Below are 16,498 nucleotides of genomic sequence, written 5' to 3' on the forward strand. Positions count from 1 at the left end.
AGCGGATACTGAGGTATAGCTTAGATACAGAAACTAGAGATCTCTTTAGTACGGAATCCTGTTGGGGCCATTTATAATGTCGCCGTCGCGTTTGTGGGGTCGACACACGACAACGCGAAGTGACATAGCGACATTACGAAGTGACATCCGACAATCGCAAACGACGGCGACAATCCCAAACGACGATGTCGCGATATCCACTTTAAAATGCCGCCTTTCAAAAGCACGATATATCGCGATGTCACTTCGCATTGTCGAGCGTCGTATCGCATTGTCGCTATGTCACTTCGTAATGTCGCGATGTCACTTCGCGTTGTCGTGTGTCGACCCCACAAACGCGACGGCGACATTATAAATGGCCCCAACAGGATTCCGTACCAAAGAGATCTCTAGTTTCTGTATCTAAGCTATACCTCAGTATCCGCTAGAACAAGAATTAAACTCTTATAACTTGAAACGAAACACACCGGTCCAATAACTATTTTCCTACCGTATATAACAAGTTTAATCATTTTCTGATACCTGTCCTGAGCTCTGATGGCATCATATGGACTTGTAAGTAGCTTAAATGTAAAGCCAAAACATCTACGAACATATTCATATATATATATGGTATAGGTAGGTACCTGGGATGTAGAGACTCGAACAAGGGTCAAAATCTAACATAGTGTCATTATCAATTGAAATTCAGTATAAATTACAATAATAATAATTAAAAAAAAATAGGCCAGGTATCAGAAAATGATCAAACTTGTTATATGCGGTAGGGTGCTGGCCAAGACTAAGCTGACCCGAACCGGGGAGCCATGAGAATTGCTCCAATGGTGTTATTGGACTCAGTGAAGGTAGTGCTTGTGTTTTCTGGACTGTCTTGACTGCTCTGACAAGTTCATATTTTGAGAATATTACCGGAATTTGACCTTGAACCCTAGCCGACCGGGTTCGAACCTGACGTGGCCTCTTTTCTCTAGGTACTGGCTTGCCCTTTGCAACAAGGTATCATTTATTAAAATCGGACATCAGGTTATGAAGATATGGCTCCTCAGACAAGGACCACCCTTCTATTTAATATATGAAGAAGTATGCATATTTTCACGAAAAAATGATACATTTTGAGACGGTGCTCCGACGAAACCGTCGGCGGTAAAATTATACAAGTTACATATCCGTTTAGACAATGTTTGAATTTAATCTATAAAAGTTATTTCATTAAAATATCTTGTGTTTGGAACAATTACAATTATTTGAAGTTAATGAAAAACATGGACATTTTATATACGGAACAGTACGGAAATACAGCTTTTTATCTTACCCTTTCACCGGTAGACGGGCGACATGCGATACGACATTATGAAAATGTCGCTTCGTATTGTCGAGTGTCACTTCGCGTGTCGTGTATCGTTTGGAATTGTCGCGCGTCGACCCTCACCCAAACCCGCGACACGCGACATACGATACGACATTTGGAAAATGTCGCTTCGCGTTGTCGAGCGTCGTTTGTGATTATCGCATGTCGTTTGATAATGTCACCGTCGCGTTTGCAGGGTCGACACACAACAACACGAAGTGACATCTCGACATTACGAAGTGACATAGCGACAATGCGATACGACGCTCGACAACGCGAAGTGACATCACGATATATCGTGCTTTTGAAAGGCGACATTTCAAAGTGGATATCGCGACATCGTCGTTTGGGATTGTCGCCGTCGTTTGCGATTGTCGGGTGTCACTTCGTAATGTCGCTATGTCACTTCGCGTTGTCGTGTGTCGACCCCACAAACGCAACGGCGACATTATAAATGGCCCCAACAGGATTCCGTACTTTGGTGAGTGGTTAAGATTATTTGCCACACACCGTTATGGTTATGGGTTCAACGCCTCGCTTCGGATGGAGAATCCTTTTATGTAAGGAAGTCATTTAGCTTGCTAAGGAAAGATCGTTTGTTCTATCTAGGTGTTAGCCTGTGCTCAAAATAATGCTTGGAGTAGCACATTTGGCCTTCGTTCACCCTCAAAAGCTGGTATGTTACCTTATGGCATACAGTTGCGTTTGTATGACTTAGAATCCAACAAAAACAAGTCGGACCTTCAAAGATAAAACACCCATGATGTATTTATGTGCACAGGGGCACACCCAAAAATATTCAAAGTTCTTGTATTTCATGTATCATCTTCTGTTTGATATATTTCAAAAATGATTTGGTTCCGGTAAAAGTCACAGCCAAGCGCAGAACATATTTAAATTACTTTGTATTGTTGAACCTTTTGCAATAAAATATTTTTATTCTTGAACCTTTAATTTTGATTTCTGCGTACGAAGCGAGGTCTGAAATCAGATCGACTGAACTTCATTGTTTCTGTGCCCCATTGAATTTCATGTACTTAAAGTACGCTCCAGTTAACAGTGTGTGGTTCGTACTGTACAGTTTGAGCAGGCAGTACTCGTGTTATAGAGCACACTAAAGCCCCGATTGAATGTGTCATTTAGAAAAAAATAACTGACAGTGCTCTCTTTCAGAATCATGCGTGATGCTGCTACACAGGAAAAGCAAAGAGAAACCGCAGAAATTATGAGCTGTTTAGTGCAGTGGTTCTACATAGAAATAACGGAGGAATGTGGACAAAAACTGGTGGAATATGACAAAACACTTAACTTCAAGATAGAAAATGCGTTTAAGCTGCAAGAACCTACATATTCTTTTGTGTAAGTATTCTTATTTTCAGGCTTTTCACTTCATCGATATGAATATTTTTCATTAGCTTCATTGCACGTACAAACCGCATGCGCAATTTTATAATTTACAATATCTTTGAAAAATTTGCAATGGTAGGCAAGAAAAATGATCTTACATGTGTGCATGTGAAAGGCATGTGTTTTCCCAACCCTTGTAACAGAACCCCGTTAGCGCTCTATTCCCCGCTTTCCGCTCAGTTTAGGAAAACCGAGACACACAGGCAGGTATGTAAGATAATTTGACAAATTTTACACATTTAATACTTCAGTATCAGTGAAAAATATATCTGATATTTTCAAAGTGCAATTCTCAGACATATTTCGCACTAAAATTGAAATAATTCATTGATCAAAAAATATGAAAAACAGGTTTTATGCAAATATAGGAGTATTATAATTATGCAGTCAAAATGCGCACGTGTCTTACATCCTAACCCAAATGGCAGCGAGCAATGGAAAGCCGATTTGCTGTAATGGGATTGGGGAAAAATTGTCTTATATAAGCGGACATGTTGGATGATTTTAGTTCGACTATACTAAGTATATGTAGAGCTATCCTACTCGACCCGAATTCGACGTTGGCGTCCTTCCGCGTCCATACCTAGTAGGCATTGTGCCAAAAATACAAACTTCAAGTAGGCGCTATCTATTTTAGGTATATATGTAGCTAACTGCATCAAAGTATTTTAGATATCATTTTCTGAAAAAGAGTTATTTCAACTGAAAAATGTGATCCTGGGTAAACTATATAGAAAAAATGGAGACAACTTCGCTAAAACTTCATTGTAGGCTTAGGTGGCTATGATCATAGTATCTCATGCAAAGCATGCACTTTCCACCTCTAGGCACGAAAAAAATCATGCATAATTAGTAGCAATTACTGTAAAGATCAGTACTTTGAAAAGAAAAATATGTACAGATCAAATCATTTAATGCCCTGGGGGAAAATGTGACATTTTTGTGGTGAAATTTGTCAACAAACAGACGATTTTTTTTTTAAATTTTAAAAATGTTAAAACCCACAGAATTGCACAAGGTAAAATATGTTGAGAAAGCTATTGCTGGAGAGAGAATGATCTCTGCTACCCGTATATATGCGTCAAAGTATGGGAGAAATATCTAGAAATATGAGAAAATCAAAGAAAACAATTCAGGACTGTTAGATGCATGTGTGTGTTATCCTGTATAGCAGATAACATAGATAGCTTACTTTCCTATGCACTGGTATAACATAGACAGGATTATGACTGTCAAACGGTGTTCACTCAACAATTTCACTCAATAAACAGATTGTTTCCCTAGTGTAAAGAGGGCTTAGGGTAGGTCTCTAAACCTAGGTTAAAGTTTTGATGCACTTTCTCTTTATCTTTTTAATTACTTGATTTACTTCCAACTTATTTCTAATCATCGCTTGCATCATATGACACAAGGGTCATATCTCTCACACCAATATATCATCAATTATCCCCCTTTACTTAGAATTTCAGGTTAAAGTTTTGGTGCACTTTCATTCTATATCATTTATTACTAAAATAGATTTGATTCAAACTTAAATTAGTTGTTTCACATCATATGACACAAGGTACATATCTTCAGCATCAATTTTTGATTTAAGTTTAAAAAATTGTTGCACATCATCATCACCCGTAACAAGTAAAGCAAAGGCCATAAATCTGGCACCAATATTTTACGAATAATGCCCCTTTTTACTTAAATGCACTTAAGCTCTAACTCTGTAATTACTAACAATTTTTTGTGCAACCTTAGAATAATAGTTGTTTCACATCATCAACCAAATCATGTGACACAAGGTCTATAACTCTTGCACCAATATTTAACGAATCATGCCCCTTTTTACTTAGAATGTCAGGTTAATTTTGGTGTACTTTCACTATAATTATCTTTATCATTATTTAATGAATTTGATTTTGTCCGAAATCATTTGTCTTCTACCTCTGATTCATGTCGGAAAGTTCGCAGTTAGCCTACTTGCGGAGAACATGATTTTACTGGTACAACATCCAGGAACGCTGGTTATGTTGACTTCCCGCCGTTACGTTACTGAAAAACGGCGTTTTACCAAAAACACACAAACAAAATGTCCATTTACTTTTGATGTTTTGTTACTAAATTGATTTGATTGAAACTTCCGCATCATCATCCATATCATATGACACAAGGTCCATAATGCTGGCACCAATTTGTTATGAATTATGCTCCCTATTTGCTTTAAATTTCTGGTTCAAGTTGTGATGCACTTTTGCCCTATCTCAGTTATTACTAAACAGATTTGATTTAAACATAAAGTAGTTGTTCTGCATTATAAGCCACATGATATGACACACGATGCATTACTGTTGCGGAAATGGTCATGAATTATATCACTTTACACATTTTTAATGTTTTGATACACTTCGTCTCGGTCTCTGGTATTACTAAATACATTGGACACAGACTTAAGCTATAGCTCCAGCTTCCTTGGATGTGCCTAATTTCACTATCCAGTATCGAAAGAGTCGAGCGCGCGGTCTCCTGTGACAGCTCTTGTAAGTCTTCCATTACCTTCATTTTCATTGATTTTGAAAATATATAGCACAGACAGCTCAAAATGTCATAACATGCCGTCACTATTTACGCATGTATCTTGTTTTCTCCTATTAGAAAACATAAGGGGATCTCCTACCACCACAACTTGGGTCTTTGCCAGCTAGATAGTCAAGAAAACCTTGTGTTGACCTGCTGGCCTACCTAGCGGCGAAAGAGACGGTGATCGGGTTGCAATAATCTTATCTTTCCTTCGGGAAAAGACAACCTACACGCGCTTGATACTCTTTATTATGGCCTCATAAGCGTTATGTGCAATTGATATGTTTACAAAATCATTGAAAGTTATATACGGCATCTAACATGTCTGTCTGCGTAAGGCGGGTGTTTCCCGCTGGCACCAGACCAAAAATGAAATGCCACTGTTATGTTATACCCTACCCCTAGTATGCTATAAGAACCATGGTCATGAACGGGAAAATATACTAATCCATTTCAATCGCGCATTTCCGAGTTTTATCTATAACTGTGAATATTTTGCACTGTTCTTGTTTGTTTACATTTCGCCTAACATGTGCACGCCGCTGCGACCTCTAGACCGGATGGTCATTAGGGAAGTTCATCCAAGTTTTTCTGTAACGTTGGCGAAAGCATAATATAAGTGGAGTATCTCTGCAATATATAATACTGAGACAATGTGACTCGTGCACGATGGAAGACAAATTACCCCTTGTTGAATATGCTTGTTACCCATTCATCGAACTCCGCATTTTAGATGAGAAATTGAAATGGGTTAGTGCATTTTCCCTTTCATGGCCATGGTTCTAATTGTATACCTATGGGTAGGGTTTAACATGTACATTGGCATTTTTTTCTGGTCTGATGCCAGTGGTGTCAAACCCTCGGGACAGGGTGAATGAAAAAGCTCGCTAGCGCTCTGTTTTCCATTCCCCGTAGTCCTTACTCAGGCAGGCATGTATGATCCTTATAATCTTCCACCGTGAACAACATCGTCAATAGTGAAAGATATTTTAATTTCACTCTTAAACAAGCTCAAACTATTTTCTATGAACATACGCATCATGTTAATGCTATTGGTGTTGTTAATGCTGTTGGTGTAAGTAATTCTGCAGTATGGATTCAAAGATGAAAGAACGGTTTCTGAAAGTAGTTATACTAGTAATTGAAAACTTTGGAAATGCTTGCGTTTTTAGTTTTACAGTGTACAATTTTGTGTCGTTTGTATTAGAATAGTAGAAATATTTGTAAGCAGAATGACAGAAAAGCTTGAGAATATTACCCAGTCTAAAGTAATATAATAAACCAACCGTTTTTACATTTAAGTGCTGATGATAAGAGGAAATACATCCTTGACTTCAAGAAGATGGAAGAGTATGCAGCAGATAACATTGAAGATACTGTTAATGTTATAAGGAGAGATCTGCTTAAAGGTAAATATAAATATGACTTCTATAATACATGATGGACCTACTTTGCGATGCATGGCTCTATGGTTGTCTTTTGGGCGCTTTGTGCTTCCGGGAAATCTACCGTTACCTTTCATGTTTTATTGTCTTTCCAACTGCTTAGTTATGACATTTATTTATTGTACATATTTCGTACATATATGTTTGTTTAAAGTGTAAATGGAAATATTTTAGCTTTGATATATTGCACACGCATGTATTTACTTGCTTTTTCTTACTTACACAATTTATTTGTTTACAGAAGGTGCAAGTGATACGCCCGCGTCTTGGGGAGAATTTAAAGGAAACCTTAAAGTGGTGAACTTACCAAACACAGATCCCGAATACCAGGATATTTATCAGAAGTTCCAGGCAACTGCTGTTAGTCAAATCAGTCAGGTAAACATTACCCTTTTATGATTAAAGGATGTAAAGATTCCCTTAGGGGTAGGTACCCTCACCGCCATAGTCATGTCATGTGAGGTAGTCATCCAGCTGGATTACGGAAGGTCAGCGGTTCTATTCAGGTACCCGCTGATGCCTGCAGTATTGATTGAAGGGGCACCTGGAACTTTCCTGCACCATCCAAAGATGAAAAGTCAATTTGTTCTCAGGTCATTGATGTGGTAACAAAAAAGATGTCAGACAAGTGTTATCGGCCAGTTTCCAACGTAGTTACTTGGTTAATTGATACATCATGTGGTTTCTGTATTTAAGCGCTCGGAAACACCAGCTTTCTAAATTGGAAGCATTATTAAGTCACTTTAGACAGTTTATTTTTTCGACTATGTTTTCAGATTCACCGAGTTCAGAATAAAACATTATGGAATCAGTACAATACTAAGAAGAAACAACTGGAAGGTCAAAATCCGCCAAACACGCAAAATGAGAATTTTCTATGGCATGGTACAGCAGAAGAAGCAGTAGACAGTATTAATGCTCATGGATTTAACAGGAGCTATTGCGGCAAGAATGGTAAAAGCAAATAACGTCTTAAGTATATGAAATGTCTCACCTCCGAAATTTTAAGTATGTAAAATTTTAAAATTTGGACCATAAAATTGTTAAGAAACAATTTGAATTAATCAAGATTTTGTAGTTTTTGTTTGGGTTCACCAACGAGTGCGTTTCCATCTCTTAAAACTTCAAAACGACCAGATCGTCTAAAACGTTGGTTGTTTGATGAATATTCAACATTCAAACATTGTGTCACAACGCAAGCTTTATAAGTGTAACATCCGAAGCAAGTTAAACTTATATGACAATGAGTAATCGTTCCAGCATTGTGACCTCAGAATTGCTAGGCCTCTAATGTCAATATATTTCTATACAACCGGTCTGTATAGTTTGTTCGAGGACAATAAAGGTCCTTGACATCCTTTGTTTTTGTTTATTGGTTATTTACTACAGTTTTGCGTCTCGGATACGCATAGATTGAAATAGTGTCGATATGACTTAATTATATAAACCCGTTGCAAACCAACACTTTCAAACAATGCTCAATATCTTGTTTAAAATTTCTATTTATCTACTATGAAATCAGTTAATTGCGTGGGGGTGTAACTTCATGGTTTTTGTTAGAACGGTTATTTCGTGGTGATTTGAATTCGTGGATTTAATTTTTTAGGTTTAAATGAATATTCTTTGTTCGTTGAGATTTAGTTTTGTGGATTGGAGCAACCGTGAAATCCACAGAAAATTTGTGTCCCACGAATATCAATGATTTCGCAGTATTCCGTGGTCGAATGATAATATACTCATACTGTTACTTAAAAATTTTATCAACAGCGACTGCTTATGGAAATGGAGTATATTTTGCTGTTCAAGCTGCCTATTCTTGTGGTGACACATACTCAAGGCCAGATAGTAGTGGAATGAAACGAATGTACTACTGTCGTGTACTGACAGGTGAATATACGACAGGTCAAAGTGGAATGAGGGTGCCGCCTGCAAAACCGTCAGGTGGGAGTAACGCCATTTATGACTCTGTCGTGGATAATGTGAATACACCAGGGATGTACATCATCTTCAACGATACCCAGGCTTATCCTGAATATCTGGTTACATTTTCCCCTTAATATTTAAATCACATATATGTGTATTAAGGAGTGAAAGGATTCTATTTTACTAGCCATAGAATAAAAAGAGGTCTTTAAGTAAATGGTTTACAGTATAAACAAGCTGCTCTATTGCTTTATAGGATAAATATAAGAATATAACAATATTACATGAGTGTGAAAAAATGTTGATGTACCAGTGATTCTAAATATTTTTTCTACTGTTATTTGTGAATGTTTTATGATAATATTATTTATTGTGTGTTTAAAAGGACGTATGTTAATGGATGGTACCTAGAGTAAAATTACATTTGGTATTTTTTTCTTTTGAAAACTTGATGATGGAATACCTCAACACTATAATGATTTAGCTTCATTACTTCATTTTTATACGAAATTGCAATATTTAATCCGAAATATTTTGTTTTACTTGGAAAAATTATGCCAGTGAGCGGTATCTCTAAAGGAACATTTATATATCTGGAAAAAAATATTTATATCCAGAATGTCTTCTACATGTTTTGGTTATGATTCAGACAAAAAGAACTAAACGCCGTTTAGAGGTCAAAGGTCAACAGGGATTTTTTCCTGTCCGGTCCATAACTCTGCCATCCATGAAGGGATTATAATATTACTTGGCACAAATGTACCTCATAATAATACGATGTGTCATGCACAACTTTCAGACCCCTACCTCAAAGGTCATGGTCACACTTGGCAGTCAAATTTTAACATGGCATGAACAGGGTCTGTTTCCTGTCCGGTCCATAACTCTGTCATCCTTTAAGGGATTTCAATATTACTTGGTACAAATGTTCCCCATGATGAGACGACGTGTCATGCGCAAAGTTTGGACCCCAAGCTGAAAGGTCAAGGTCACAATTTGAGGTCAAAGGTCAATAGGTTTTTTTTCCTGTCCGGTCTATAACTCTGTCATCCATGAAGGGATTTTGATATTACTTGGCACAAATGTACCTCATAATAAGTCGATGTGTCATGCATAACTTTTAGACCCCTACCTCAAAGGTCAAGGTCACACTTGGCAGTCAAATATTAACATGGCGTGAACAAGGTCTGTTTCGTGTCTGGTCCATAACTCTGCCATCCATGAAGGTATTTTAATATTATTTGGCACAAATGTTCCCCATGATGAGATGACGTGTCATGCGCAAAACCCTGACCCCTAGCTCAAAGGTCAAGGTCACAATTTGAGGTCAAAGGTCAGTAGTGTTTATTCCTGTCCGGTCCAGAACTCTGACATCCATCAAGGTATTTTAATATTACTTGGCATAAAGGTTCCCCATGATGAAATGCCGTGTCCTGCGCAACATCCAGAACCCTAGCTTAAAGGTCAAGGTCACACTTGGAGATCAAAGGTTAATGGGACATTTTTCCTGTCCGGTGTATAACTTTGTCATGCAAAACTGGATTTGAATATTACTTGGCATAAATGTTCACCACTATAAGAGGGAGTGTCATGCACAAGAACCTGGTCCCTAGGTCGAAGGTCAAGGTCACACACAGATGCCAAAGGTCAGATACAAGAATGACTTTGTCTGGAACACTTCTTCTTGCATGGAGGGATTTTGATGTAAGGTAAAGGTAAAGGTCTTGTTTATAATAGTGTCACCCCTATTGAAAGGGCCAGCCAATTTGGCTTATGAGACACCTTTATAGTGCGTACCAATTACCTCCCAACTTCTACCACTATGACAGGCGCCAGGCGGATAGAAGTCGGTAGCCATTCATTTAACTAGCTCGCGGCTCACGAACCGGCCTTTTCGGAACGAGTCCCATGACAAACATCCCTTGGACGAACGGTCCCCATGGGGCTCGAACCTTCGACCTCCCGCTCCCGAGGCGGACGCCTTAACCACTGGGCCACGGTGAGCGGTAACTTGGCATAAATGTTCACTATCATGAGACAGATTGTTGTGCGCAAGAACCAGGTCCCTAGGTCTAAGGTCAAGGTCACACTAAGAGGTCAGATGCCAAGTTCAAGAATGACTTTGTCCGGAGCATTTCGTCTTTATGCATTGATGCATGGATTTTGATGTAACTTGGCACAAATGTTCACCACCATGAGGCACTCTTGTTTTTTAGAGTCTTTTTCCTTTGTTATTAATATAAATAGCCTTTATTGTAACTTATTACAGGCCGTAGGGAAAAATCGAGACCAGTTTTCTATGGTACAACATGCCTGTTACATCCAATTTTTAGGTGTATTTTGACCTCTACCTGGTAAAGAGTTTTGTGTGGACTTATATGGACTTTTTTGCTATAAATAACGTTACCTTTTTGATAATCGGCCAAAAATGCTATATGAAAACAACTATAGGGTTTTATATATACAAATTTTAATCCAAGTCTTTTGTTTATAGCATTCTGTATATATAGTACAATATTGTTTATACATCATTGACAGATATCAGTTCATTATGCTATACTGCAGTAGAGAAAATTAGGTGCCTTCCAGTAGGGGACTTTGTATTGCATGGCAATACTTCATTCACTTGTTTATTTATGTACTGTTCGGAGGGCAACGTCATTACTATTGAACGTTTTATACAGATGCACTTTATTTCCATTGTTTACTTATTTTCATCATATTTTTACCTGTAATACAGTAACTTTAACTCAATTGGAGGGAATTTAATATGTCTTTACACCGAGCAGACGAATCATAATCTTTTCTTGAATATATAAAGTAATTGCTTTTGCCTACTTATTTGTTTTTTATATTTGTAAAATGTATGGCTTAAAATCCAACGAAGGAAATTTGAAGTAACTTACCATAACTCTTTTTTTAATAAATACAGAATTATCTCCTATATTATACTTACGAGTAGTGATCAAAATATTTCATTAGTATTATTTATTAACGTCAAAACCTTTTTAAACGAGACTTTTGTTGGAGGCATCATCCAGGAGCACAAGTTCAAAAATATTGGAAATATTTAAATGAAACAGGTACCGTTTAGGGGATGTACAATGCATAAGGACCGTAACTCTATCATGTTGACACCCATTTTTGTACTTACATTTTCTTTAGAATTACTGGAGAGATTCCTTTGAAAATGTTATGTAGAAAGATATTTATGTGAGAGAATGCTGTGCACAATTACTTTAACTCTCATGTCCAATACTTAAGAAGAAATTTCCCTTTTGTGTTTTTTTTTTCGGAGCATGACTGTCATAAACCAGGAAGTATCAGTGTAACTTGAACTGTAACTGTACAAGCAGATTAGTACAAGTGCGATGGAATAAGAACAATGACTATATTATGGAGGTTTTTCAAGATATCTCCCTTTTTGTGCGTTTTATTCCTTGCACGAAGTATTATAACCCCAAAGGTTTTAATTATATTTCAGAGAAACTTAAAATATAGATATCTTAGAATTACAGGGATTCAAGTGTACGGAACTATTGGTCTAATTGGTTATTTTACTTTTTGGTGCTTAATGTTTCCTTATCCATAGAATATCTTTTAAGTATTGAAGAGTTTTCATTTAAAATCTAGTATAGATTGATTCGAAGATCAAGAACAAAAACTTTATTTTTGATAATTTTAAATGATGTTCCCCTTTCATATTTTTTTCATTGTCGCTGTCCGTCGTACAGTACTCAAGTATGTTCAGATTATTTCCTTTTATACTTTTATTCCTTGCCGTTGTCCACTACAACTGAATACTCATGCTAATACTTTCAAATTATCTTCATTTTTGTACTTAAGATTTATTTCTTGTCGTTATCCGTCGCAAATTACTTTAGTACTTCCCTTTTGTACTTTTATTCCTCGTCGATGTCCAACATAAAAATAATCAAGTACTGAAGATATTTCTATAAAACCCGCCCTCTTAGCTCAGTAGGGAGATCGTTGGTCTACGGATCGCGGGGTCGCGAGTTCGATCCTCGGGCGGGGTGTATGTTCTCCGTGACGATTTGATAAAAGACACTGTGTCTGAAATCATTCATCCTCCACCTCTGGTTATTCATGTGGGGAAGTTTGCAGTTTCTTGCGGAGGACAGGTTTGTACTGGTACAGAATCCAGGAAAACTGGTTAGGTTAACTGCCCGCCGTTACATAACTGAAATACTGCTGAAAAACGGCCTTAAACCCAAAACAAACAAACGAATATTTCTATAAAATTTAGACTCGCATATTTATGTATCAGTGAAATTAAGTACATATTCCTGGAATAGTTTACAAGTTCTCTTCGTTTTGTAACTTTTTTAAAGCACTGATGAGAATATATAAAGATTTTCGCCCCAATAACAGATGGGAATGAGAAGACGTGCATATAATGTCAATATTTCCATTAATTATTATTTGTTGCAGTTTTCAAAATAATTGCATCGGACAATGTGTATAGTCATTTCACAAAGTCTTGTTGGGGATCATTCATCAGATTCACATTTTTGAGCAAACGAACTACCTTTTTTTAAACTAAAAGAGTGTTAAAGATTCTTATCACAATTATTTCTAGGGGACAGATTTTTCTATAACTTTGCATATTTATAGATTGATGTATATCAAGTTAAAATAAAAAATAAAAAAGATAGGTACCCGTGCTTCTTTTTTTCAATATTCAATTTTTATTAAGAACACCAAATTGGTATTTTGTCTGAAGAAACAATACATACAATGTCATAATAAAACAAGTGCAAACAGTTGTTTACTTAAAAATTCACTCTGTTGTTACTGTTTTTGCATCACAATTAATGAAACCACTTTAACTATGCATAAAATATGCATTTAAAAAATGTTCAGTCTACCCACAAAAGTATTTTTTATTACCCCGACCACCTAAAATTATGAACAGTTTTTTTTTCTTATACAGCAAATTAAATTGCACACTGTTACAATGTTTCATGACTAATTGTATCACTCACATACTCACATGCTAAATGATACTGCTTTAACGTTTCATGCCTCTATGTCAAATACTTTTTGAGATACGTGTTACACAAGCTTTCGTGCCATTTACGTATATATATTACCAAGTCAAGGGACATAAATCTGCTTTTACTGAGTGAAACCTCAAATAAAAGCCCTGGTGCACAACTTCGCATGCTGAATTTAATTCCTGTAAGATTTCATGACTCTGGGCCATATACTTTTTGAGGTACGTGCGACACAAATTTTAGGCCCTTTATGTACATTTTGGACTGTCAAGGGCCATAACACTGATCTTACTACGTGAAATCCATGAAGGGGCACACAAAGTATAAAGACATTTTAAGCAAGTCATTTATGGACTTGAAAGAGATAATTATTTTATCTACGTTATTTTCTGGAATATTATGTGACTTAGAGTCGGCTGAATCATTACTCGATGAGATAGTTAAACTTGGATGTTCACAGTGTATTCGTTTCGAGCAAGATGATTTCTTGGACACGAACGTCCTACGACTACTCCTTCCATGAAACACCATCACTTTTAAAGTTAAAATATGCACGACCTAAATTGTCAGTATATACGATATTTTTTCCGCAAGTGCGCTGCATATCCGACAGTTATGCACTTTCGGCGGTGAATTGTGAAATTTGCTTACAGTGGTTATCGCTTGCTGTGCGTTTGAGTTGCGCACAAAACATTTTGATGAACTCCTTAAAGGTTGATAAAACTTACTAAATGCTAAGAATCACATTACAATTAATCTATTGCAGTCATTACGGAAATCCCTTTCTAAATAAATTAAGAATGCTGTGACATAAATCTGGAGGTATGCAGCTTCAATAAGACAAAACCGCGACTTCTACAACATCAATCCCTATACAAATTCAGGCCGGAGAGATGCATTACATGCACATTCAGTTGCTTAGAAAAACTAGCATTTCTCAGTTTTGGACTCATATAATGTGAATAATGGCAAGTTCTTTATTTTATTGAATTAATTTTACTATCTATCATAATTAAGTTTCCTATAACTTATACCAAAGATTATGTCTTAGGCACATGTAGAATTTCATAAATATATTGTTATGTTTAGATGATCTACTTACTTTAACAGAGTAGTTTATTTTGTGACACGATTTTGTTAACATATCTATAGAAATTTATTAAACATGAGAATATTTATTGTTTTTCTATTGATTAAATGTGTTTCAAAATATTTTCTATTATGTTTTTCTGAATAATCAATTTCTTCTCAAGCAGTGTTGACTACATACCCTCCCCTCGCCCGTTCCTAACGATTCAGAATTCCAATATTGCCAGTGGGAGAAGACATGAAATCACAAATATGATTCCCGTCTAGTCTTTGTACTTTATTGATTGTGATTTGTTAAAATTGATACGATTTTATGCTCCCAAAGGGGAGCATATTAAAATCGCACTGTCCGTACGTTCGTGTGTGTATGCGTGCGTCTATGTTAATTCTTTTTCGGGTTGTAACTTAAGATTCATAGGGGGATTTAGAAATAATTTGACACAAATGTTAACCGTATTGAGATATGTAGTGCTTATGACCCGGGTCTCTCGGGTCAGGTCAATGTCATAAAATGATGTTAAGGTCAAGGTCACAATTTGACATATCGGTTTTGAAAATTTATTCGTGTCGAGTCCATATTTATTGGCACATGGAGGGATTTTGAAATAAGTTTGCACAAATGCTCATCTAATCTCAAGGATGTGCCGTGTCAATAACCAAGATCTGTAAGGTCAATATTAAGGTCACAATTTGGCATATCGGTTTTCTGCATGCAGTTATTATTTTCGTTTTTTGTTGTTTGTGTATAGGTTTAGAAGTCATTTTGAGCAAATAACTATTTTAACCTGAAAATAGGCCATGTGCATGAACCGGTTCTCTTGGGTCAAGGTAAAGGTCATTATTTAAATTTTCATTTTATTTTCTTTCTGCTTCATATCTCCTTTAAACATGGAACTATTTTGAAATTACTTTTTGAAATGGATGTTTAAGCCAAAAGGTGTATAGTGCCTGTGACCTTGGTCTTTCAGGTCAATGTCGTAATTTGATATCTGCATTTAGTCGTGTCCTGTCCATATCTTTTCAAATGTCATATTTATTGCTTAAAATTCACACCTAAACTATTCTGGCATATTTTGCGCAGGCAACTTTAGCATTCTTGGGCACGTCTGTGCGGCATTAGTCACTAATAGGGACAGCTCTTGTCTTATGTTGAACCTCATCATCACATTGATCAGAGGAATTAAAGAAAGTAGATTTGTTTGTACTGGAAGAATTCAGTGTGTACTTCTTTATTTCTTACAAATATTCATTTGACCCAAAACAGACATCATCGTTATTGGCTTAACGTAAGACCTGTATACAGGGCTATGTTCAAATTATGTTCACCCTAATATTTGACATTTTGTAATTGATCAACGTTAAAAAAGTTTATCTTCGGAGTTTACTTAGTAAGGATGCAATTTCGGTAAAGTTTGAGGAAACATGTTTTATTCAGAATGCCCTTTAGGTGCTTCCTCTGATATCGGGTGTTTAATGGATTTGTTTTGACTTTATTCAATTGATATTTTAAACTGGGTTTTATTCATTTGACACTTATTTCATGCGCGGCATGAGTTAAAATGGAGAAATGTCCATGCCATGGTTCTATTTTAACTATTTTATATTATAGTATTTTTCTATATAGCACCATAAAAATTAATAGAAAGATTTTCTGTGGTCAGTTGATGACCTATATTCTTTTGAGGGTCATAAGTGTAGGT

General features: G+C 36.4%; 1 protein-coding gene across 1 annotated transcript in view; it reads left to right on the plus strand.

Moving 5' to 3' along the window:
- Positions 1 to 13,556, plus strand: part of LOC128552463 (protein mono-ADP-ribosyltransferase PARP14-like) — a gene marked incomplete at its 5' end in the record, with an annotated part of 50,786 nt that extends 37,230 nt beyond the window's left edge. Inside the window, 5 exons of the mRNA XM_053533502.1 lie at positions 2,522 to 2,707; positions 6,626 to 6,732; positions 7,010 to 7,146; positions 7,545 to 7,722; positions 8,536 to 13,556. Of these exons, the coding sequence (XP_053389477.1) occupies positions 2,522 to 2,707; positions 6,626 to 6,732; positions 7,010 to 7,146; positions 7,545 to 7,722; positions 8,536 to 8,825 (898 nt within the window). The remainder of the gene's footprint in view (positions 1 to 2,521; positions 2,708 to 6,625; positions 6,733 to 7,009; positions 7,147 to 7,544; positions 7,723 to 8,535) is intronic.
- Positions 13,557 to 16,498: the final 2,942 nt, after the last annotated feature.

The sequence above is a fragment of the Mercenaria mercenaria genome, unplaced genomic scaffold (genome assembly GCF_021730395.1).
Source record: "Mercenaria mercenaria strain notata unplaced genomic scaffold, MADL_Memer_1 contig_2822, whole genome shotgun sequence".
Lineage (NCBI taxonomy): Eukaryota > Metazoa > Mollusca > Bivalvia > Venerida > Veneridae > Mercenaria > Mercenaria mercenaria.